Source organism: Chelmon rostratus, chromosome 12 (assembly GCF_017976325.1).
Source record: "Chelmon rostratus isolate fCheRos1 chromosome 12, fCheRos1.pri, whole genome shotgun sequence".
Taxonomy (NCBI): domain Eukaryota; kingdom Metazoa; phylum Chordata; class Actinopteri; order Chaetodontiformes; family Chaetodontidae; genus Chelmon; species Chelmon rostratus.
Genome location: NC_055669.1, coordinates 10,827,328 through 10,849,457, shown reverse-complemented (window position 1 = coordinate 10,849,457; position 22,130 = coordinate 10,827,328). Strand labels below are relative to the sequence as shown.

The following is a 22,130-nucleotide window of genomic DNA, read 5'->3' as shown; positions in this document are numbered from 1 at the left end:
CCCAAATTCTCGCCATATTCTTGAACCTGTAGCTGATTGTTGAGCTTTGCACACATTCTCCCAGTTCTCTTCCGTTATTTCTATGCCCAGCTCTTTTTCCCATTTTTCTTTTATATATATAGTTGAATTACCCCCGCTGGCATCAATAGCTTGGTATAGAGCAGAGATAACTCTACATGTTCTTCCTTCGTATGCATTTATGATTATTTTAATGATCCCATTTTGTTCTCTGGGTTCCTTTACTTTAATTTCTTTTAAATAATAATCCCTTACCTGAAAATATCTAAAAAGTTCCCTTGCCTCCAACCCAAAATTTTCCCTTAAAGCTTGAAAGCTCTGCATTTGGCCTCTCTCAACAAGTGTGCATATAGCTGTAATACCCCTTTGTGCCCACCTCTCTTCTAAGAGTTCAATGTGACATATGTGCTATTATAATTCACACACTAAATATGTATATCATCAGCCAAACTAATTTGGTCTGTGTGTTTCAGCTGCATTCTGGCTGTGCTGTCTTGGGGAAGAATATGCCGTCAGTGTCTGGTAACCTCAAATGGTCACAGGAACTTCGAAATCGCATCCTAACAAACAGGAGCAACCTCTGCCAGCTGGCCCATATGTACGTATGTAAAATCAGTGCAGCAGAACACACAACAGATACAGTCTTTTTTTATTCCACGCATACATCTTCCTTGTCAAAACCTGGCACTGTATATCACAAACAATGCAAGGTGGCCACTTACACTCAGAAAATCTGGCACGCATACTGCAAGAATACAGTTTACTAACATTTACAAGATCCAGATGACATATTTTACTCATTATCTCCATTTTTCTTCTTTTCTGTTTTCCACCCTCCCTCACTTCCAGGCCTCTGGGGTGTGCTGAAGCGGACGATGTCCTCCAGAAGTGTGAGCATGTTCTGGAGGTTCTGGACCAGCATGATGAGGAGCTGTTCACAGAGTGGACTGAGGGCCTGGAGCAAATCTGTCAAACCCACCTGACAGAACCACTGCTAACACTGGACACTGACACAGGCCTGTTCCAGGTCAACTTCAGTCCTGCAGTAAGCACAGTGAAGATGCAATCACAAAGTGACATTTATTAGTCAGAGTTCAAATATATTTTATCTAATTGTGTTATGTCTGCGAGGTTTTGTCAAGCCAGCTCTGAAAGTCATCTCTGCACAAAAGTTATTCAGGAAAACCTTAAAAATGCCAAAAACATATAAAAACATTAGAAAATATAGAACATTTACTGAATCTCACAATTACTTATATGTCTCTGTAAAGTTAATACTAGCCCTTAACTTATTTAATTTTAAGTTTATTTTGTTTTCAATGTCATGTAATTTATTTCTCCCCTTCTACAGTTCAATAAATAGGGGAGGGGGATAGGATGTCTTAGAAGACTACATCATTTGTATTTGGCTAATGAATAGAATATTTAGATACGTTTTCTAGTATCAGAATGCCATAAAATGAGATTTATAATGGCATCTGTTATCTCGTCATTTTTCCTGCTCTGTTTTCATTTGTATTTGCTAGGAACTGTATTGCTAAGAGCTTAATTGGGTGTACACTTGCCAAAGAAACATCAGTTTTCCTTGGTCTGTTGTGCTTTTTGAATATATTTGGCATTGTGCACCTGGAACACTAGGAAGTCAAAGTGTAATTTTCAGCTGGGAAATTCCTCTGACTTTGACCACACGCATACATATCAGTGTGTCCTTGGGCAGCATGCTAAACCTGATGCTGTGTCATCGGTGTGTAAGTTATCGCTCCTGATGAGCAGGTGGCACCTTGCGTGGTAGCCTCAGTCCCCAGTGTATGAATGTGTTTGTGAATGAATTTACTGCTAGGTTTTTCATATAATTTATCTGAATGAGGTCGCCACTTTAAGATGCTGTTCCCTCTATTCAAATTGCCATCAAGGCAAAAGTAAACAAAAGATTAACTACAAGTCTGGATTCATCAAATTGTTTATTACATCTCTTCGTTCTCTCTCTCCTCAGTTGACATCGGTGCTAAGAGAGGTGAAGTATCTGGGCATGTTGAAGAACCAAAACATTCCTAAAGCAGCTCTCCATCTCTACTCCAAACGGGAGAGACTCTACATGGTGAGTAACTAAGCTTCTAGAGTTGCATTGGATAAACTGTAGTATCAGACAGCTACGTATGTGAGCTATGTGGAATATCTGGAATTGTTGGGGGTTTTTTTTACCTGTGAAATATGTTTAAAAAAGGTGTTAACCCTGCATTGTATCCTGTAGTATACACAGACACTGACCTTGGTGACCCAGTGGTACAACCAGCTCCACAGCACCATCCTAGCTGTCGAGCTGGGATTAGTGAAAGATGAGATGGACGGGACGAGACGACAGCTGGATCCGGCCCTCCAGGAGCTCACCTGGGCTCAGGACGACCTATGGGACTATATTCAGAGCACACGAGACCTGGTCAAGGTACTGAACATTTCTTGTGGATCTCAGGATCTCAGTCCGGTCCCAGATGAACTCTGGAGCGGTTTGTTTTGTTGTGGGAACTTGATTGCATAGTGGGATGCAGATGAGCCAGTTGAACAGCAACTAGCCGGGGAATGAATCAAGGTTGGACCTACATTAGTGCTTGGCCAGTGGGCCTCCTTCAGGACCTTTTTTCTATCTGTATGCGCTTGCTCACACTCTGAACACATGTGACCAATGAGTGAAATAAACATTCTCACATGCTTTGTAGTGCTGCACTTTGGCTTATTTGGATTCTTCTCTGTGTGAAAAGAAAATTAACCCAGGAGAAAACACTCACAGATCAGTTCACCCACTCATCTGATTCTGACCAGAGCAAAGGAGCTCTGGGTATGAAAATAGCCGCAAACTGCAGTGTATTTGTACTATTCTGCTATATTTAAAGAAACAGAAGAGAATCCTGTCTCTGCATTTTGTGCTGAAACATAAAAAGTTAGATAAAAGTTATGGTTTATTTTAGAGTTTGTACAATCAAAAGCTGCTATGAAACTGTTGAAATCTGGCATTCTCCTCATGTATTCCAAGCCAGCTTTTCTCGCTTGTGGCAAACACCTCTGAAACAAAAAGCAACATGCAGCTGTCAGCCAAAGGGGATGTAATTACCGGCTGCAATAGTTTCTCTCTTTTGCTATCGGCAGAGCATTTCTAATCGTGTCCAGAGGAGTAAAGCTAATGTGGAGGCCATCCAGGCCCTTATGGGAAAATTCAGCCACCGTGCCTTCATCACCAGAAAGAGCTGTGGTTCTACTCTCCTCATCTTCTCGGACATTGAAGAGAGTGTTTCCAAACAGCACGCTCTCATCAGCAGTACAGGAGAGCAAATGCACAAACTGCTGCAGGTACATTCACTTACCTTACTCTTGATGCTGGAGAGAAGGACTTATTATCTTCAGAACCCATATTCATATCTATGAATATATAATATTAAACCTATGATTTTTTTCCTTCTTCACTCCCCAAACACATCACTTGTCCACTGTGCTCCAGGAGAACCAGTCGCTGCTCTGCGTTACAGACCTGGACAGCAGCGAGTGGCAGGCCTACACAGACTATGTGGACCGAATGATCCTCACAGGCTTCTCCAGTGCAGTACGCTGCTCCCTGCAGTACCTCATGGACAACACAGACACAGCCCAGCGTGTTATACCACTGTTTGAGGTCCAGCTGGTACTCAACAGCAATGAAATGACCTTCGACCCCCCGTTGGACTTCAGCCACAGTGGTAACTTCTATGATATCGTGGATAATATGGTGGCCAACATCACCAACATGGCCTCCTTCATTCCCAGAGTGGCAAAGCATAAACAGCTGGATAATTACCAGGTGCTGTACAGATGGGATTTTTAGTACACATTATACACCATGTAAATACATACAACTCTACAGAAATATATTTGCACATGCACACAACCTTTTCATAGGCTGTGTTTCTTCTTCTTATAGTGTGACATCAATGAGATGGAGGATTTGTCAGAGATGTGCTATATAGTGCGCTCACGAGCACGTGCAGCTATTGCTAAGGTGAGAGTCTGTTTTCTGCTCTCACTGGAGGCTCATTTATGATGCATACAGCTGTAAATATTGTGTTGATTTTCAGGTCAGAGAATATCAGGGATCGTTTGCCAGCTACCGCTACCTTTGGACTGATGACAGGTCAGAGGTGTATGGCTCTCTTGTCTTCTTTTTTTTTTTTTTTACAATCATCAAATGTCATTACAGAAAAACACTAATACAGGTTCTTGTACATAATTTCATTCACATTATTATTTATAAATATCTTTTAGGGGAAACTTATGAGGACGTTTTCTTAAAAAAAGGATTTAAAAAACATTAAAGCAAAAAGCTGCTCTTTTTTCCTGAACTTTCACAGGTCTGAATTTATGCGGCAGTTCCTGCTATATGGCCATGTGCTAAGTACAGAGGAAGCTGAGCTGTATGCTGATTATGAGCTAAAAAAGAACCCACCTACCCTGGACAACTTCAAAGAACAGGTGTGTTTCATTTTACCCTACCGTAATTTAGTATATGGAGCTGATCAGTGTAACCATAATCTCTGGTCTTTTCCTCATTGTCCCGGAGTCACTGTATCATTCTTCACTCCAGATCAACCTCTTTGAGTCTCTATATGTACGAGTGAGCAAGATGGAGGACAGGAGAGTGTTTTGTGGCTGGCTACAGTTAGACATCAGACCCTTCAAGCACACACTGATGAATGTCATCAAGAGATGGAGCTGGATGTTCAAGGAGCACCTGCTCAACCATGTGAACCAGAGGTTAGACACACGCATGCACCAGCACTGACACACATATGTTTGTGTTTGTCACTCTAAATAGACAAGATCAACAAGAACAGATAAAGAATTATTTAAGATGGCAAATTAATGCATGTGTTTAGAAACATTGTCAATTGCATTGTTGTACAAGAGATTTAATCTTTTTATTTAATATGACTTTTTCCTGTGACACTCCTCCATTCTGAAACCTTACATCATCCTCCTTCCTCTCCGTCCTGCAGCGTGAGAGAATTATCCTCTTTTGTCCAGGACACGGCCCGGGGTCTTTCTAACAAGGTGTCAGATGGCGACTATGCAGGCCTTGTGAACATCATGGGCCACCTTATGGCCATACGAGACAGACAGATCAGCAACGAACAGCACTTCAAACCTCTCAAGTCCACTGCTGAACTCCTAAAGACCTATGGACAGCAGCTGCCAGAGAGCGTCTACACACAGCTAGAAGTGTGTAGTAGTGCACAAATACACACATTTTCATGAGTGCTGACAGATATGTACATTTATTGTTCAGCAGCATTGTTCTCTTTATCACCACAACACGCAGGAGCTGCCAGAGAAGTGGAAGAGTCTGAGGAAAATTGCATTCACAGTTAAACATGAAGTGGCACCTCTACAGTCAAATGAAGTTTCTGTTATACGCAGGAAATGTGTGCGGTTTGAGGTAAGGCTGTGTGTGAGTGGGGTAAGATGTCAGTGTCACAACCTCTTACAAAGAGCTCAATATCTGACATATAAACCTTCTCACTTTCTGTCCTGCATTATATATGACTGACACCCCCCACCCCCCTTGGTGCCTATAGTTATAGACTGAAACATGGAGGTAGATATGCATAGGACTGCAGCTTCAAAGAATCCTGAATCTGCAGGGTTTTTTGTTTTTTTTCCCACATTTAGGTCAAGCAGCATGAGTTCAGAGAACAGTTTCGTACTGAACCGATCTTTAAGATCAACTTGGAGGACCCATATAAACTAACTGATAAGGTGAGAACTGGGAGACGTGCTATGCTCTGCAAAAAAAAAGTTTAAATGTAATTCTTTTGCAAAGTAAGGCCACACAGTGTATGATTAAATGGAATTTAGTAAGCAACGCAGTTTCAAGCCACAGCATTTGAAAATGTCTCCAGTCTAATCGCGCAGTAGCCTTGATGGAGGCAGAAATGAAGAAGCTGCAGGACACTGCTGATCTGTTTGAGGTCAGTTTCCCAGAATACAAGCAACTGCGCCAGTGTCGCTCTGACATCATCCTGGTCAAAGCAGTCTGGGACATGGTCATCTTTGTGAAGGTACATATTAATCGGCACAAATTAAATACGTTGATATTTTAATTTCTTTGCTATGTTTGAGCTCCGTGGATAAACCATGAACACAAGGCAGACTGTTTCCACACAGCAGGCAACCAGAAGCTGTGAATCCATTACTACACCAACAGATAACCTTTTTGACTGTAGGGGAAAATAGATTTTTCTCTGTAATGTTCATTAGAGAATCATTAAATGTTTCTATTCTCCTCTTTGTACTAGACTAGCATAGAGGATTGGACCAAGACTCCATGGAAAGAGATCAATGTTGAGCAGATGGACATGGAACTCAGACGATTTGCCAAAGTATGTCAAGCTTTCATGGATAAACATTATAATCTACACATGTGCATACCTCTCTCATAATTTATGACTATCTTTGTTGCACTTTAAAGGAAATGAAGATGCTGGATAAGGAGGTGCGGGTGTGGGACGTTTACATGGGTCTGGAGTCGACTGTGAAGAACCTGTTGACCTCTCTAAGAGCCGTCAATGAGCTGCAGAACTCTGCAGTCAGAGAAAGACACTGGCAACAGCTTATGAACACCACCAGGGTACAGGACTATCTCTGCTGCTGCTTCAGACTGTCTCATACCATCTGATTCGATAATGTTCCATCAATGATCATGTTCTGCACTGTATGCTTGCCACTCTTTTGAGTGTAGTTCTGTTCTTTAATCTAGTCTTCATGTACTCTACCTTCATTCAACTATCCTGCCAACTCATGTCCAGGCCTGTGATGACCAGCACAGTTCAGTGAACCCGCTATCCTGATCTGAAATCCGACCACGCTCGTGTATTCCTCTTTGTCCTCAGGTTAGGTTTGTGATGGGGGAAGGCACCACCCTGGGGGACCTTTTGGAACTGCAGCTTCACCGTGTGGAGGATGAGGTCAAAAACATCGTGGACAAGGCTGTGAAAGAAATGGCCATAGAGAAAGTAAGAATCATAGAGACCAACCAGTAATTGAATATTGTCCTGTGTATTAATGCAGTAGTCATAAAAGTCAATATTTAAGTACTGACTAAACAAAACAGTTTCTTTTTGAGTCAGTCTTAATGGCTGTCAGTAATTCTGAACGAAGATACAAATGCTATCCCAAATCCTTTAACTTTAAATGGTAACGTTTACTGTATTCTGAAAAGGAGGGTCACAAATAATCATAAAGCAGACTCACAATGGACAAGAAAGGTGAAATTACAATTCATTACAGTATGCAGAAGTAAGATATATATTATAGTTAGTAACATCCTTCTTTTTATATGTTTTTTTTATGTTACTGCACAATTTGAATGTGTTTCCTCATTCTCAAATAGCAGGTGTCTCATTTGTAAAGATGCATTTTCTACATTTGCTTAGATTTTGGCTGAGATAACCCAGACATGGAGTGTTATGTCATTGTCATATGAGACTCATACCAGCACAGGAACCCCTCTGCTCAAAGCAGATGAAAATCTGATAGAAACACTGGAGGACAACCAGGTGAGTGTGATAAAAGTGCTGCTGAACCCAAACATGTGATATCTAGATTGATTCAGTAGGTTAATGCTTTTAAATCCTGTCTGGTATAGAACACCAGGTTCAGTGTTGCATTTAATATTTGGGTTTCTAGTGGTGTTTGATGCCTTCAAGTAGTGCTTTCAGTCAGTCTGACCTAACATTAAGAAGGTAACAAGAACAAAAAATGCACAGAAACATAATCAATGGATAGTTTCATTTCTCTTTTTCTCATCATACATTAAAAGATTGCAGGTGTAAAGCTCCTTCTTTCTTCCTCTGCAGGTGCAGCTGCAGAACATCCTGATGAGTAAGTACGTGGAGTATTTCCAAGCAGAGGTGAGCGGATGGCAGAGGAAGCTGATGGTCGCTGACCTGGTCATCTCCTCTTGGATGTCTGTCCAGAGGACCTGGGCCCACCTCAACAGCATTTTCACCAACAGTCACGACATCCGCTGCCAGCTGGCTAATGATGCAGAGCGCTTCCAGGGAATTCACACTGACTTCCAGGTAACATATACAGTAAGACCACCAGCCCACATGTCTCCATCTCACTATAACATTTTAATTCTTCTGTCACCCAGAGCTTGATGACTGAGATGGTGCAGAACAGTAATGTGGTACAGGTGACCAACCAGACCGGCTTCCTGGAGAACCTGGAGACCTTGCAGCAGAGGCTGTCTGTGTGTGAGAAGGCTCTGGCCGAGTACCTGGAGACCAAGAGACTCACTTTCCCTAGATTTTACTTTGTCTCTGCCTCAGACCTTCTGGAGATCGTCTCCAAGGGAACACAGCCCAAACAGGTGAGGATTACAATTTAATTATGCTATTTTTTTAGCACATTGTAGTTATCAGTTCATTATACTCAAACTGTCTTAGCTTTATGGAGCAGAGAATATTAAAAAAAAATAAGAATTAACGACAAAGTGGAAATTTGACATTGATTTATTGCTTTCTTTTTTAGTTTCCTCAAATTCCAACTCAAGAGATTACAGTCTGTAAATACAACCTTTAAAACAGAAATGGAACCATAATCCGTGTGTGTGTTTGTGTGTCTTTCTTCCAGGTGACCAGACACTTACTGAAGCTGTTCGACAACATAGCAGATCTTCGCTTCAAGGACTCAGACAGAGGTGGAAGAGAGGAGGAGGAGGATGGGGAGGCAGTTGCTATAGGGATGTACAGCCGAGAGGGAGAATATGTTCCATTCTCTGAGCCATGTGTCTGTGAAGGACAGGTATAAAAACTGATAGACTGACAGATTTACACTCAGTTATTGCTATATTCATTAATCACATGGCATAGCTATAATGAATAAATTGTTTACAGCACAGTTTGTTTGCATTTATTAGCATTTATGCTCACACAGAATAGAAGCAGAATTTACATAATTAAAGCAGAAATATATCTGTATAAGTTAAGATAAAACTTTATTTATCCCCAGCTGGGAAATTTGATCATTACAGCAGCATGTGATAGCAGTGGGAAGAAAAATAGCAGCAGAGGTAGAGAACATTTGAAAAATACAAAATAAAAAGTAGACTATATAAATGTACATATTATACAAGATATATGATTATATAAATATAAAACTATACATACTGTATATACATATATACACATGCACCCATAAATTCATACTTACGCATATACATTTAAAAATATAACCATGCTTGCATACACCCATGCATGCTTTTTTAAACAGAATATTGAATTGTATGTGCCATGTGTAATAATTGTCATGCCTTTTTCATGTCTTTATTTTCATGTATTTTTGATCATTTTGTGTCTGTCCTTAGGCAGAGTGTTGGTTGAGTGCCTTAGAGAGCACCATGCGCTGTACGGTCCGAAAGGAAATCCAGGAGGCTGTTGCTGCCTATGAGGACAAACCACGAGACCAGTGGCTGTTTGACTACCCTGCACAGGTCTGTCATGTCATGTGCTGTATGTAGAATTACCACATTAGCTTTTTAAAACACACAAATTATCTGTTGTCTTTCTCTGTTTTCTTTGCATTCATAGGTAGGGTTGACTGGTAGTCAGGTGTGGTGGGCCACAGATGTGGGCATTGCCTTTGAGAGGGTGGAGGAGGGATTTGAGACAGCTCTCAAAGACTACAACAGAAAACAGGTATTGCTTTAAATCTAGAGTAAGATATTGCTAGGATGCTGGCTGACCACAACTATGGTTGTTTTGCACAGTGACGTTTGCTGAATTTTGGTTTTGTAGATCACACAGCTGAACTCACTGATCCACATGCTGCTGGGAGATTTAACTCGTGGAGACAGACAGAAAATTATGACTGTCTGCACTATTGATGTTCATGCTCGAGATGTCGTCGCCAATCTCATAAGTCAGAAGGTAAGTAAGATGTACATTTGTTAAATGGAGCATTACACAGGCGAGAAAACTTTCCTGTTGACATTACTGTATGTGTCCAGGTGACCACAGGACAGGCGTTTGCATGGCTGTCACAGTTACGCCATCGCTGGGATGATGAAACCAGACACTGTTATGTTAACATCTGTGATGCCCAGTTCCAGTTCAGCTATGAATACCTGGGGAACACTAACAGACTTGTCATCACGCCACTTACTGACAGGTACACATATATGTATAGTACACCAGTACACATGCACATGGATTGTACACATTATTAAAGCTTTGTACTTGTCGTGTAAGAAAGGTGGCATGTGACCCCCGTTTGGGCAGGGCAAAGACTTAAGTGCTCCAGTCAAGCTGTGCAGTTTTATGTTGTGTTCTTTTGGGGGATTTTATGTCTCAACCTTACCTCTGTAAGGTGCTACATAACCCTGACCCAGTCCCTCCATCTAACTATGAGTGGTGCCCCCTCCGGCCCTGCTGGCACCGGTAAGACAGAGACCACTAAAGACCTTGGACGTTCCTTGGGCATCATGGTATATGTGTTCAACTGCTCAGAACAGATGGACTACAAGGTAGCACAGACTGTACAGATGTTCTCTGTAGTGTCCATTTATATCTCATATTTACTGCATTCATATTGTCACTTGCGTACATTCCACCCTTACTCTTCAGTCCATAGGTAACATTTATAAGGGTCTGGCTCAGACAGGAGTGTGGGGATGCTTCGATGAGTTCAACAGGATCTCAGTGGAAGTGCTATCTGTGGTAGCTGTACAGGTCAAGACTATACAGGATGCTGTACGCAACAAGAAACAAAGGTAGATGTGGCAACAATGACATGCACTATAAGTTAAGTTCTATTCATCATCACTTTTATCTATTCATCGATTTGTCTGTTAATCCACTCTGGGATTTCTCTACAGATGTAATTAGTCATTTGTAATTGGTACTGTGTGTACGTAGATTCCATTTCCTTGGAGAGGAGATTGAGCTGAAGCAAAGTGTGGGGATCTTCATCACTCTGAATCCAGGTTACGCCGGCAGAGCTGAACTCCCAGAGAACCTCAAGGCTCTATTCAGGTCTGGTATAAACAGAGAAGAAAAAGAGTACGACTCAACAAATGTCAATGGCAAATTAACAGCTTGTTTGCTAACTGTCCAGGCCCTGTGCCATGGTGATCCCAGACTTTGAGCTCATCTGCGAGATCATGTTGGTAGCAGAAGGCTTTATAGATGCTCGTCTGCTGGCACGCAAATTCATCAGCCTCTACACTCTTTGTAAGGAGCTGCTGTCCAAACAGGTACATAAAACCACTTTCTACTTAACACACAGGGCCATGAATATACTGTAACTATTCATCCTGCTGTTTCAGGATGTGTGTGTACTGTTAAGAAAACTAATGTGAATATTAAAGGAATAAAAAGCAAGTTCTGTTATGCCAGAACAAGCACTCTTTGCAACAGTAATGGGTGATCCTGTAGACATTTAGCAATCCAACACCTGCAGGTCCAAAGACTGAACCAACTTTTGGATCTTGATTTTAATGGAAATGCAACAAATGGTGCAAGTGGTGCCACTACATTTAGATGCAGTCATCATCATCAAATACTGGAGCAAAAATAAAAGGGGCTTCAAAATGCACTCTCAAACCTTTGCACAGAATATTTTACTCTTTGCACTGGTCATTGTGATTGCACTATTAAAATACTGTTGGATTGCTTTAAACATCCCTCTACTATTTCCCAGGACAATGAAGAATGTGACATATTGTAGCCCTAGCTTTCATGACTTTGATAGTTAATCCCCTTTACCTGTTAGGATCATTACGATTGGGGTTTAAGGGCTATCAAATCCGTACTGGTTGTGGCTGGATCGCTGAAGAGAGAGGACCGGAGCAGACCTGAGGAACAGGTACGCATCAATCTGTTGTCACTGGTGGAGGCTGTCATTCACACTGAAGCATCACACATCTCGTTTGGAAGTGTTTTTGCACTACAACATCCAAAAATTTAATTTCCTGCCTAGGTGCTGATGCGGGCACTGAGGGACTTCAACCTGCCTAAGATAGTGACCAGCGATGTGCCGATATTCCTCGGTCTGATCACAGACCTTTTTCCTCTGCTGGACGTGCCCAGGAAGAGAGACCCTGAGCTGGAGAACGCTGTTCGCCAGTCAGTCAGTGAACTGCGCCTGCAGCCTGAGGAGAACTTCATACTTAAGGTGTCTCATTTTAACAACATAACAAACATGTGAATTTACATGCCTCTATTTCAGTCGCAGTATGAAGGGGTTTTGGTATGTCTTTTTTCTGAAAAAAAGGAAGAAATGCTGCCTTAGGATTGTAGACCAATGTATGCTTTACAAATATATAATTTTGATGAGTAACACACAGTTCATCACTATGTTTACACAGTGGATACACAGTACTTTATTTCTTTGGAAACATGAAAAGAGACATACATATACTAGATCTGTGATTTGTGACTGAGAAATGTATATTTATAATTAGTTGAAATCCAACATGATGCTATGTTTGTTTGTTTGTTTGTTTGTTTGTTTGTGTACAGGTGACCCAGCTGGAAGAGCTGCTGGCTGTCAGACACTCTGTGTTTGTAGTAGGTGGACCAGGAACTGGAAAGAGCCAGGTTAACTTCTGTATAACTACTACATCCATTAAAACACATACAGAATAGTATGTGCAACTTTGTCTTCACAGCCACTTTTTATAAGAGGTGGCTTATAAATGTTGTCCTCACACCCAAACACATAACTTTTCAGGTTGCGACTGTGCTGTTAAGTCTGAAGATTTTGATTGGTATAATGATTGATTTGCTTTCGTGATTAGACAGGGTACACATTTATTTATAATGTTTATTCATCAGATCTTGAAGACGCTCCACAGAACCTACGCAAACATGAAAATGAAGCCCATATGGAGCGATATCAACCCTAAAGCTGTGACTACAGACGAGTTGTTTGGGTACCTGCACCCTGCTACCAGAGAGTGGAAAGATGGTGAGGAACTTGAGGATTACACAGGGAATTTAATAAGATGTAAATGATGATGAAGGGAACCAGTGTTTTCTCCAGATTTTGGGTCGCCGTCAAGCAGGAGTTATTATACTGCCAAGTCCGTAATTTATTCCCAAGCTTCTTCTCAGAATTAATTAGAATTTGTTAAAGTACTTTTTCTGGTTGAGAGTTAACTTTTGTTGGAATAGTTTTGATATCAAATATTTTGATTCCATTATATGACTTTGGTATTACATAAACAATAGCATGTGACATTTTTACCCTAGTGGTTGTCTGATACCGGAACAATCAAAACAAAATACTGCTGATATACCACTGTATGTTTTACTCTCTACTGTAGGTCTATTCTCCTCTACCATGAGAGAGCTGACCTCAGTGGGCCATGATGGACCCAAATGGATTGTTCTGGATGGTGATATTGACCCCATGTGGATTGAGTCACTCAACACAGTTATGGATGACAATAAGGTCAAAGTGCATCTTTGTTTTCTGTCCTGTGTTTCCATTTTTCTACTTCTGGATTTTGTCCTTAAAGCAGTTAAAGTTCCAAGCATTTCAGTATGCCTTAATCTTTACATCAACTGACCCAAAGCCCATGTCTAAATATGTAAATACATGTTTGTCAGCACCAGTCACTTCACATCTTGAAGCTGCTGAGTGTATTTTAGCAAATGCTTATGGTACACAAAATCTAATTTGTCCTCTACTCTGTCCAGGTTCTGACGCTTGCCAGTAATGAGAGGATCAGTTTGTCCTCCTCCATGCGTCTACTCTTTGAGATCTCTCATCTGAAGGCTGCTACTCCAGCTACTGTGTCCAGAGCAGGAATACTCTACGTCAACCCGCAGGACCTTGGCTGGAGCTCGTAAGACACACACACACAAAAATGATGGACTTCTGTTTCTTTGCTGTTTTGAAATTTTGGTCAGCAGTGCAGTGTTGTCTTAACTGTATTTCCAGGTATGTGACAAGTTGGATAGACACCCGACAGGCCCAATCAGAGCGTGCCAACCTCACCATTCTGTTTGATAAGTATGTTCCATACTGCCTGGAACAAGTCCGCTGCAACCTGAAAACCATCACTCCCATACCAGAAACCAGCATGGTGCAGGTGAGAACACACAACATGCTCATTATGTGTCTACCTACAGCCTACAGGCCAAAGGGTTTTAAACACTGCATTACATACTCTACCTTTACATCCAATTTTGGTGTTGTTTGGTGTTGTTCTTCTTGCATATTGTCAAAAAAAACATTACATTTATGTGTTGTGCCCAGACACTGTGTTCCTTGTTGGACTGCCTGCTGACAGAGGACAACACTCCTGCTGACTCTCCCCGAGAACTTTATGAGATCTACTTTGTCTTCGCCTGTGTCTGGGCCTTTGGAGGAGCCCTCTTCCAGGATCATGTGTGTGGTCACTAAGTGTTTGCTTGAAGAGATGACTCCTTTTTATTGAAGTATAAACTTTACACTGCAGATAAGGAGACACTTCAGATTTTTACAGCACATTATGATTTGTATTATTTTTGTGTTTTCCCAACACCCGGTCCAGCTGAATGACTACCGTGCTGAATTCAGCCGCTGGTGGTCCAAAGAGATGAGAGCGGTGAAGTTTCCTTCCCAGGGCACTGTCTTTGACTATTTCATTGACTCAGAGACTAAAAAGTTTACTCCCTGGAGCGAGAAGATGGTGCCATTTGAGCTAGAGCCCGATGTACCATTACAGGTGTGTACTGAACAGAATTACTGCACATTATTTTTACACTTATTACCACATTGTGGACAAGGCTCACTTAGGTCATGCGACGTGTGTTTCAGACTGTGCTGGTCCACACTCCAGAAACCATTTGTCTGACCTACTTCATGGACTTGCTGCTCCAGAGAGGCAAACCTATCATGTTAGTGGGCAACGCTGGAGTGGGCAAGACCATCCTGGTGTCTGATAAAGTGGCCAAGCTGAAAGAGGACTACATGGTGGCTAAAGTCCCCTTCAACTACTACACCACATCAGCCATGCTGCAGCGTAAGAATCACAGGAATGAGGACAAATATTTTGACAAGGGGCTGGTGCTTGCTTAAAATAAGTACGGATTCTACACACTGATGGCACAGTGGGGGTTTTGTGAGGTATAGTAGTTCTAGTTGTTTCAGAATGAAATGGAAAAGGAGCAAACATCATACATAATAGATTTTGAGAATTAGAATTTGGGATTGTTTAATGTACTGAATACATTGTGTAAGTTGAGAAAATCCCAGCAACAAAGCAGATCCTGACCCTGCCTGTATATCAGTGTAGTGACATCTTGTAATACTGCACTGCTTTTGCTCTCTAATATTGCTTTAATTGCATTCATTGCTTTTGTGTTCAGTTCTTTTTTCCTGGTGCAGACTGAAATCCATAACTGAGAACCACTCCTCTGCTATTCACACACTGACTGTGTTAAATGAGTCATTTGCTGTGTGCACTGCCCACAGTTTTTTGTCTTGTCGTTTTCATCAGCTGTCTCTTGCATTACATATATGGACCTCAGGTGTCTTGGAGAAACCCCTGGAGAAGAAAGCTGGTCGTAAATTTGCTCCTCCCACTGCTAAGAGACTCATCTACTTCATAGACGACCTCAACATGCCAGAGGTGGACGTTTATGGAACTGTCCAGCCGCACACACTTATACGCCAGCACCTTGACTACAACCACTGGTAAGACTAATACACGCAATACATGCACAGTTAGCTCATTGTCCATGTACACCCACATCTGTATGTAAACACATGTACTGTGCGGTGAGTACAGGTACTGAGTTTAATGGTTACATTGAATCTAAATTGACAAAACCTTTTTAGGTATGACAGACAACGACTGGCACTGAAGGAAATTCATAACTGCCAGTATATCACATGCATGAACCCAACAGCTGGAAGCTTCTCTATCAACCCCAGACTACAGGTATAGATGTTCATTCATACGGGCACGTGGCGCATACATACACCACACATCACCATTGCTCTTTTTACTCCAATTACTTTACTTAATTAGGTCATTAAGCATTCTTATGAAGTAATTTATCAAGGTGCAGATTAACACAGAATGAATTTAATCAGCAGCGAAAGCAAGAAGCAATTACATGACAAAGAAATAAACAAGCCCAAAAAACAGCAGTGAAATTAAAGTTAGAATGGCTGAGGAAACTAATAACTGATGACAGTACAAATCTCATTAGTAATTATGTTTAGAAAGCAGTTTGACAGGTACTTCCTACAGACTTTTAATTAAAAGTCATTGTCACATCTCTCATTTCTCCTTTCAGAGGCATTTCTCAGTATTTGCCGTACATTTCCCCAGTGCCGATGCACTGGCCACCATCTTCTCCAGCATCTTGTCAGCTCACTTCCTTCAGGGAGGATTCAGCTATGGGGTCTCCCGCTCAGTTGGAACTCTCATACAGGTACACCACAGTATCAATGCGTTATTCGTCGACAGTTGATTTCAGACTTTCAGATTGGTCTTTCAAAATTTTCAGCCGTGCTATGTGTAAGAATGCCCATCTGTTAGTCTGTTTCAATATCTATCCATCCATCTTTATGTCTGTCCTTCTTTTTGCTCTGCTCATCCAGGCAGCTATCTGTCTGCATCAAAAAATCAGTCAGAACTTCCTCCCCACAGCAATACGTTTCCACTACATCTTCAACCTGCGAGACCTCTCTAATATTTTCCAGGTAAGACAGACACAGATAAAAAATACATATTGTGTTAAATGATTGCTGCCTCCTCTATGCACTGCTTGGATGAATGGTGTGTAATACAGTGAATGAGAATCACAGTTAACAAAGCTATGGGTCTATTTTCAGGGGAAGTGGAAGTGGTTGCTGAATTACTAAATATCCATTTCAGCTATCAAGCCACGTACAGTATATCTGGCTAGCTGTCAGTGAGATACCTGGTTTGTGGGGATGGAGATGTATTAAATACATTAGTTTAGCGTCAATTGTGTGTGATGAATCACATGGTTATTTATTCCATGTATCTTGGTATGTAGGGTATTCTGTTTGCCCTGCCGGAGAGTATCCGTTACCCGATGGACCTGGTTCACCTGTGGCTACATGAGAGCTCCAGGGTTTACTCCGACAAACTAATGGAAGAAAAAGATGTGGAACTCTTCAACAAAATCCTACTGGACACTGGCAAGAGATATTTTGAGGTAAGGAACATACAGTACATCTTTGTAGGGCTTCTCGTACAGTACTGTATGTCATACTGTTTTGCTGAAAATAATTGTTGTATTTCTAGCCATTGAAGGCCAGTGGTATGTTCACTATTTTGTTGCCTTCTTCTTATCTCAGTTTTTGCCAATTTTCTCCAGGGAATAGATGAGTCCATCTTTATCCACCAGCCTTTGGTCTACTGTCACTTTGCCCAGGGAGTGGGAGAGCCTCGCTATCACCAGGTTCAACACATTCACACACACAAACTCGTCAGAGCTACTCCGATCTGGAGCCCATGTTGCTCCTTTCAAACATCCATTTATTCTTTATTAACTGTGGTAATAGAATGGGTGAGTTTAATTGTTTTTGACTTAAATCAATTTAGCATGTGGATTATCTGTAGCTCACATATTCAAAAACCTTATGGCATGAATTTGGCTGTCATGTCTAATCTGTCAGAAAATAAATGAGGATAAATGTGCTGTCATTAGCAAACTAATTACCTTTTTTTCTATGTGGAGTTTGAATTGAAAGTTAATTGACTCAAGTCTTGATAAGAACTTAATTTCATTATGTATGTGGAAGTTACCACATAGTTACTTGGACACTGCTGCCCTTACTCGAGAGAGCAAAGTTTGTTTATTTGCCTGTCCTGTCAGGCTTCAGACTGGGAGAAACTCCAGAAGACACTGGCTGATGCTCTGGAGCATTATAATGAGCTGCATGCTGTCATGGACCTGGTACTGTTTGAAGAAGCCATCCAGCACATGTAAGACATTCACATGCACGCGAATTGCAGTTGAACATGTACCATCTGTTAACATGCAAAAGGGAGAATTTACACAGATGAGCACATATGTAAACAACAGACCATAGACACTATTAATTCTGGTGTTTGTGTTCAGATGTCGTATCAGTCGTATCCTGGAGGCTCCCTATGGTAACGCCCTGCTGGTGGGGGTTGGGGGCAGTGGGAAGCAGAGTTTGTGTCGACTGGCTGCCTTCCTCAGCACGCTGGAAGTTTTCCAGATCACTCTGCGTAAAGGCTACGGCATCAATGACCTTAAGGTAAACATGCATGTACGCACACATGCACAAATGATGCAAAATGTCATTCCACTGTTTGATACAACTTCATGCCAGATGGACCTGTGTCATGCCATATTATATATTCTTTGTCCCTTTTCTGCTATCATCTATCTCTAGAGTGACATAGCAGCGTTGTATATAAAGGTGGGGGTGAAAAACATTGGGACGGTGTTCCTTCATACCGATGCCCAGATTCCAGATGAACGCTTCCTGGTGCTCATCAACGATATGTTGGCCTCAGGTTTGGATACAGTGACTGGTTCTTTTGATTAAAAAAAAGCTACTGAAAGCAAACTTTCCTCCAGGGAATATCAAAGATCTTCTGTGCATGAATTGAAAGTGTCAGAGATGTTCAGAGCATAAATTCAGCAACCCTGCCCAGATTTCATCGATCAAATTTAAGTTTTCTGCTTGGATAAATTAAGGAGTAAGTAGTGGAACCACAGACCTAGCCAAAATGTATCCTTGAATTATATTTTTCCTTAATAGGGTGGTGCATGGGTGGTGACGATGCTTCAATACCAGGTTACACTTGCTGGTAAACGTACTTTATAGGATGCCACAAAAATCTGATTCTAATCCAGTTTAAATTTTAACAGGTTTTGTCCAAATAAAACCAAGTGTTTTTTGTATGCCAGTATTAGAAGCTTAGAGCACATTGACTGTTGATGAACAATAGATCTGAGCCAGACTGGCATCAATAACCTAAAAGGAGAAACTGTGGAAATCGGCACAGAGCAACTCCACTGAACTCTGCTGAATTCTGTATTTACACTATACTGTAAATAGGAACATTTGCATTTAAAGCTACCTTTGTCTGTATAATTTAGGGGATATTCCAGACCTGTTTAGTGATGAGGAAGTGGACATGATTGTGACGTCGATCCGGATGGAGCTGAGAGGATTAGGACTCATAGATACCAGAGACAACTGCTGGAGCTTCTTTATTGAGAGGATACGAAGACAGCTCAAGGTCTGAAACATTATTTATGTAATATTAAGCCGTGTATTTAGCATTATTTAATCTCATTTCCCTTATTACTGATCTCACATATCATCTGCCACCACCCTCTTTGTCCTCTAGGTCGTCTTGTGTTTCTCGCCAGTCGGGTTCACATTGCGAACACGCGCACGGAAGTTTCCGGCTCTGGTGAACTGTACAGCCATAGACTGGTTCCACCCCTGGCCTCAGCTCGCCCTGCAGTCTGTCAGCTCCAGTTTCATAGAGAAGATACCTGGACTGGAGGTGACAGCACATTCACCTAGCATTCATGATAACGTTCATTTCCATATTAACTACTTCCTCTGCTCGAAATACCAAACAGCGTGAACATAATATGCAGTTGTAGGTAGTATACCAGTCATATCCATAAATATGAAAACTTAACAATAATCGTATTTACGCTTACTAAAAATATTTTTGTTTGTCTAACTGATGCCTGCTAACATAATAATTCCTTTTATCCCTGTGCTTGTTTATCCCATGCAGCCAAACGTGCGTGCATCTATCAGTGAGTTTATCTCCTATGCCCACACCAGTGTCAATGAGGTGAGCTATTCAATGCACCATGAGTGACAACCACACCTGTCTGACATCACCACTCAGATTTCTTGTTTATCCAAAATGCACAGGTGAGTGTCAAGTACCAGCAGAATGAGAAACACTTTAACTACACCACCCCAAAGAGTTTCCTGGAGTTTATGAAACTGTATGGCAACCTGCTGGGGAAAAAACGGACAGAGTTGACCCAGAAGATGGAACGATTAGAGAACGGCCTGCAGAAATTGCAGACGACTGCCTCACAGGTCAGCAATATATGCTATACTGAATGAGTGCAGACAGTTGTAAGCTATCTACTTTGTCCTTTTACATTCTTTATTCTCCCAACCGGTCTTGTCATTTTCTTGTTTTAATATGACAATCTCCTCCTGTCTGTCTCATTCAGGTAGAAGATCTGAAAGCCAAGCTAGCAGTGCAGGAGGTGGAGCTGTGGCAGAGGAACACAGATATAGAGGCTCTCATCGCTAAAATAGGACAACAGACAGACAAGCTCAACCAGGAGAGAGCTGTGGCGGATGCAGAGGAGCAAAAGGTAAGACTGTCGGTGTGAGTGGGACCTCTTGGGCAACAGTAAAATAGATGTGAAGGCTTGGATCATGAGTTTCCATTAATGCCACTTCTTCAGTTTACACTGTGTGTGTAGTGTGAAAAAGCACCAATTCCGCTGAAAGTACAACCTAGATATCACACGTAATTTTCTGTTTGCTCAGGTCGCTGCAATCCAAGCTGAAGTTACCAAACAGCAGCAGGAGACAGAGGAGGACCTGGCCAAGGCTGAACCTGCCCTACAGGCAGCCAATGCAGCCCTCAATACACTAAACAGGGTAAATCACTCTTGTATGCATAAATGGACCTGAATCCTTTCACTAAAATTGATTTATTTTATTTGTTTAATTTTATTTATTCCATTTGCTTTATACGTGACAGTTTCATGCAGTGAAAATATATCAAGAAAAGCGTTGCAAGGTTTGCTCCATCTCAGCCTCCCATATAAAGATTTTTTTATATGTGCATGTGTGCTCATCCAGTTGAACCTGACAGAGCTGAGGACATTCCCCAACCCTCCAGCAATTGTCACCAATGTCTCAGCAGCTGTTCTGGTGCTGCTGTCTCCCCAAGGCCGAATCCCCAAAGATCGCAGCTGGAAGGCTTCCAAGATGGTCATGAGCAAGGTGATATTTTACAGTGATGACTTGTAGTGTTTGTGAGATTTATGGCTAGCTCCCACAAAGCCAAAGAAGTCCAGCATCAATAAATTCCCCAAACTGCTGAAATAACATTGTGCCACATTTAAAATGATTTATTGCCATTTTATTCCTCATTGCTTGTCTGAGCTGCCAGCACGACTGATAATTGAATACTTATATTTATTGTATATGTTTTTATATCTCTTACTGTTAATGATGTATTGACTGCTTTTATTTTATCATTTTTGAATCTGTTATACTGAATGTTTTTAACCTCTATATTTTATGTTCTGTGTGCTGCTGTTATCTTGGCTTCTGGTAAAGGAGATTTTTAATTTTCAGGAGGCACTTTCCTGAAACTGAAAAAGAGATTTTAGCAAACCTTGTGTTACATTAGATAGTTGCCAATACGGTGTGTGGCTTCATGTATTTTTATTTTATTTCACCTCTCAATTCCCACTCATAATCTAAAATCCAAAAAGCCAGCAAAAGTATTATGTATGGAGATTGTGAGGTGACACCATTTTATCAACTTCATACACACAAATGCACGTCCAGGTTGATGACTTCCTGCAGGCTCTGGTGAACTTTGACAAAGAGCACATCCCCGAGGCCACAGTGAGGTGTGTGAGAGAGGAGCACCTCAGTGACCCGGAGTTCAACCCAGAGTTCGTACGTCAGAAGTCCTCGGCTGCTGCGGGGCTCTGTGCCTGGGTAATCAACATCATACGCTTCCACGAGGTACAGACATGTTCACCAGCTGTCACACATATTTAGTGTCATCCAAGCTAAGCCAGTGTGTGATGTTTTCAATGTACAGCACTGTGTTCTTGTTGTTTGATTGTTTTTTTTTTCTTTCCCCAACTATTGTGCTGCCCTGGAAAGATTTTTGTAAGTACAGCTCTGCTTTGTTTTTTTATATTATTGGATTTTCAAATGTACAGTGCATGCATGGGATTTAATGTGAGCATAGAGAGGAAGTGTTTTGTTCCAGGTTACATAATCTTTTTGGACTCCTGTGAATGTCATTCATGATAGAATAGGTTGTGGCAGGTTATGTT

The 22,130-nt window shown here is 41.4% G+C and overlaps 1 protein-coding gene across 1 annotated transcript in view; it reads left to right on the top strand.

The window, feature by feature from the left end:
- Positions 1 to 22,130, top strand: part of dnah9l (dynein, axonemal, heavy polypeptide 9 like) — a 41,054-nt gene that overhangs the window by 6,324 nt on the left and 12,600 nt on the right. Inside the window, exons 11-67 of the mRNA XM_041948958.1 lie at positions 492 to 616; positions 868 to 1,063; positions 2,012 to 2,116; positions 2,270 to 2,461; positions 3,160 to 3,360; positions 3,509 to 3,844; positions 3,965 to 4,042; positions 4,119 to 4,174; positions 4,392 to 4,512; positions 4,625 to 4,794; positions 5,037 to 5,259; positions 5,360 to 5,476; positions 5,710 to 5,796; positions 5,940 to 6,098; positions 6,336 to 6,419; positions 6,509 to 6,667; positions 6,930 to 7,052; positions 7,473 to 7,595; positions 7,896 to 8,120; positions 8,195 to 8,413; positions 8,677 to 8,847; positions 9,410 to 9,535; positions 9,633 to 9,740; positions 9,840 to 9,971; positions 10,052 to 10,212; positions 10,411 to 10,567; positions 10,668 to 10,813; positions 10,959 to 11,075; positions 11,158 to 11,296; positions 11,815 to 11,907; positions 12,022 to 12,216; positions 12,564 to 12,641; positions 12,879 to 13,011; positions 13,370 to 13,497; positions 13,746 to 13,894; positions 13,990 to 14,140; positions 14,308 to 14,439; positions 14,585 to 14,758; positions 14,851 to 15,055; positions 15,564 to 15,729; positions 15,874 to 15,976; positions 16,338 to 16,475; positions 16,645 to 16,746; positions 17,067 to 17,228; positions 17,391 to 17,474; positions 17,892 to 18,001; positions 18,138 to 18,300; positions 18,439 to 18,562; positions 19,152 to 19,294; positions 19,406 to 19,567; positions 19,811 to 19,870; positions 19,954 to 20,127; positions 20,268 to 20,414; positions 20,593 to 20,706; positions 20,911 to 21,054; positions 21,628 to 21,810; positions 21,955 to 21,960. Coding sequence (XP_041804892.1) covers positions 492 to 616; positions 868 to 1,063; positions 2,012 to 2,116; positions 2,270 to 2,461; positions 3,160 to 3,360; positions 3,509 to 3,844; positions 3,965 to 4,042; positions 4,119 to 4,174; positions 4,392 to 4,512; positions 4,625 to 4,794; positions 5,037 to 5,259; positions 5,360 to 5,476; positions 5,710 to 5,796; positions 5,940 to 6,098; positions 6,336 to 6,419; positions 6,509 to 6,667; positions 6,930 to 7,052; positions 7,473 to 7,595; positions 7,896 to 8,120; positions 8,195 to 8,413; positions 8,677 to 8,847; positions 9,410 to 9,535; positions 9,633 to 9,740; positions 9,840 to 9,971; positions 10,052 to 10,212; positions 10,411 to 10,567; positions 10,668 to 10,813; positions 10,959 to 11,075; positions 11,158 to 11,296; positions 11,815 to 11,907; positions 12,022 to 12,216; positions 12,564 to 12,641; positions 12,879 to 13,011; positions 13,370 to 13,497; positions 13,746 to 13,894; positions 13,990 to 14,140; positions 14,308 to 14,439; positions 14,585 to 14,758; positions 14,851 to 15,055; positions 15,564 to 15,729; positions 15,874 to 15,976; positions 16,338 to 16,475; positions 16,645 to 16,746; positions 17,067 to 17,228; positions 17,391 to 17,474; positions 17,892 to 18,001; positions 18,138 to 18,300; positions 18,439 to 18,562; positions 19,152 to 19,294; positions 19,406 to 19,567; positions 19,811 to 19,870; positions 19,954 to 20,127; positions 20,268 to 20,414; positions 20,593 to 20,706; positions 20,911 to 21,054; positions 21,628 to 21,810; positions 21,955 to 21,960 — 8,079 coding nt within the window. The remainder of the gene's footprint in view (positions 1 to 491; positions 617 to 867; positions 1,064 to 2,011; positions 2,117 to 2,269; positions 2,462 to 3,159; positions 3,361 to 3,508; positions 3,845 to 3,964; positions 4,043 to 4,118; positions 4,175 to 4,391; positions 4,513 to 4,624; positions 4,795 to 5,036; positions 5,260 to 5,359; positions 5,477 to 5,709; positions 5,797 to 5,939; positions 6,099 to 6,335; positions 6,420 to 6,508; positions 6,668 to 6,929; positions 7,053 to 7,472; positions 7,596 to 7,895; positions 8,121 to 8,194; positions 8,414 to 8,676; positions 8,848 to 9,409; positions 9,536 to 9,632; positions 9,741 to 9,839; positions 9,972 to 10,051; positions 10,213 to 10,410; positions 10,568 to 10,667; positions 10,814 to 10,958; positions 11,076 to 11,157; positions 11,297 to 11,814; positions 11,908 to 12,021; positions 12,217 to 12,563; positions 12,642 to 12,878; positions 13,012 to 13,369; positions 13,498 to 13,745; positions 13,895 to 13,989; positions 14,141 to 14,307; positions 14,440 to 14,584; positions 14,759 to 14,850; positions 15,056 to 15,563; positions 15,730 to 15,873; positions 15,977 to 16,337; positions 16,476 to 16,644; positions 16,747 to 17,066; positions 17,229 to 17,390; positions 17,475 to 17,891; positions 18,002 to 18,137; positions 18,301 to 18,438; positions 18,563 to 19,151; positions 19,295 to 19,405; positions 19,568 to 19,810; positions 19,871 to 19,953; positions 20,128 to 20,267; positions 20,415 to 20,592; positions 20,707 to 20,910; positions 21,055 to 21,627; positions 21,811 to 21,954; positions 21,961 to 22,130) is intronic.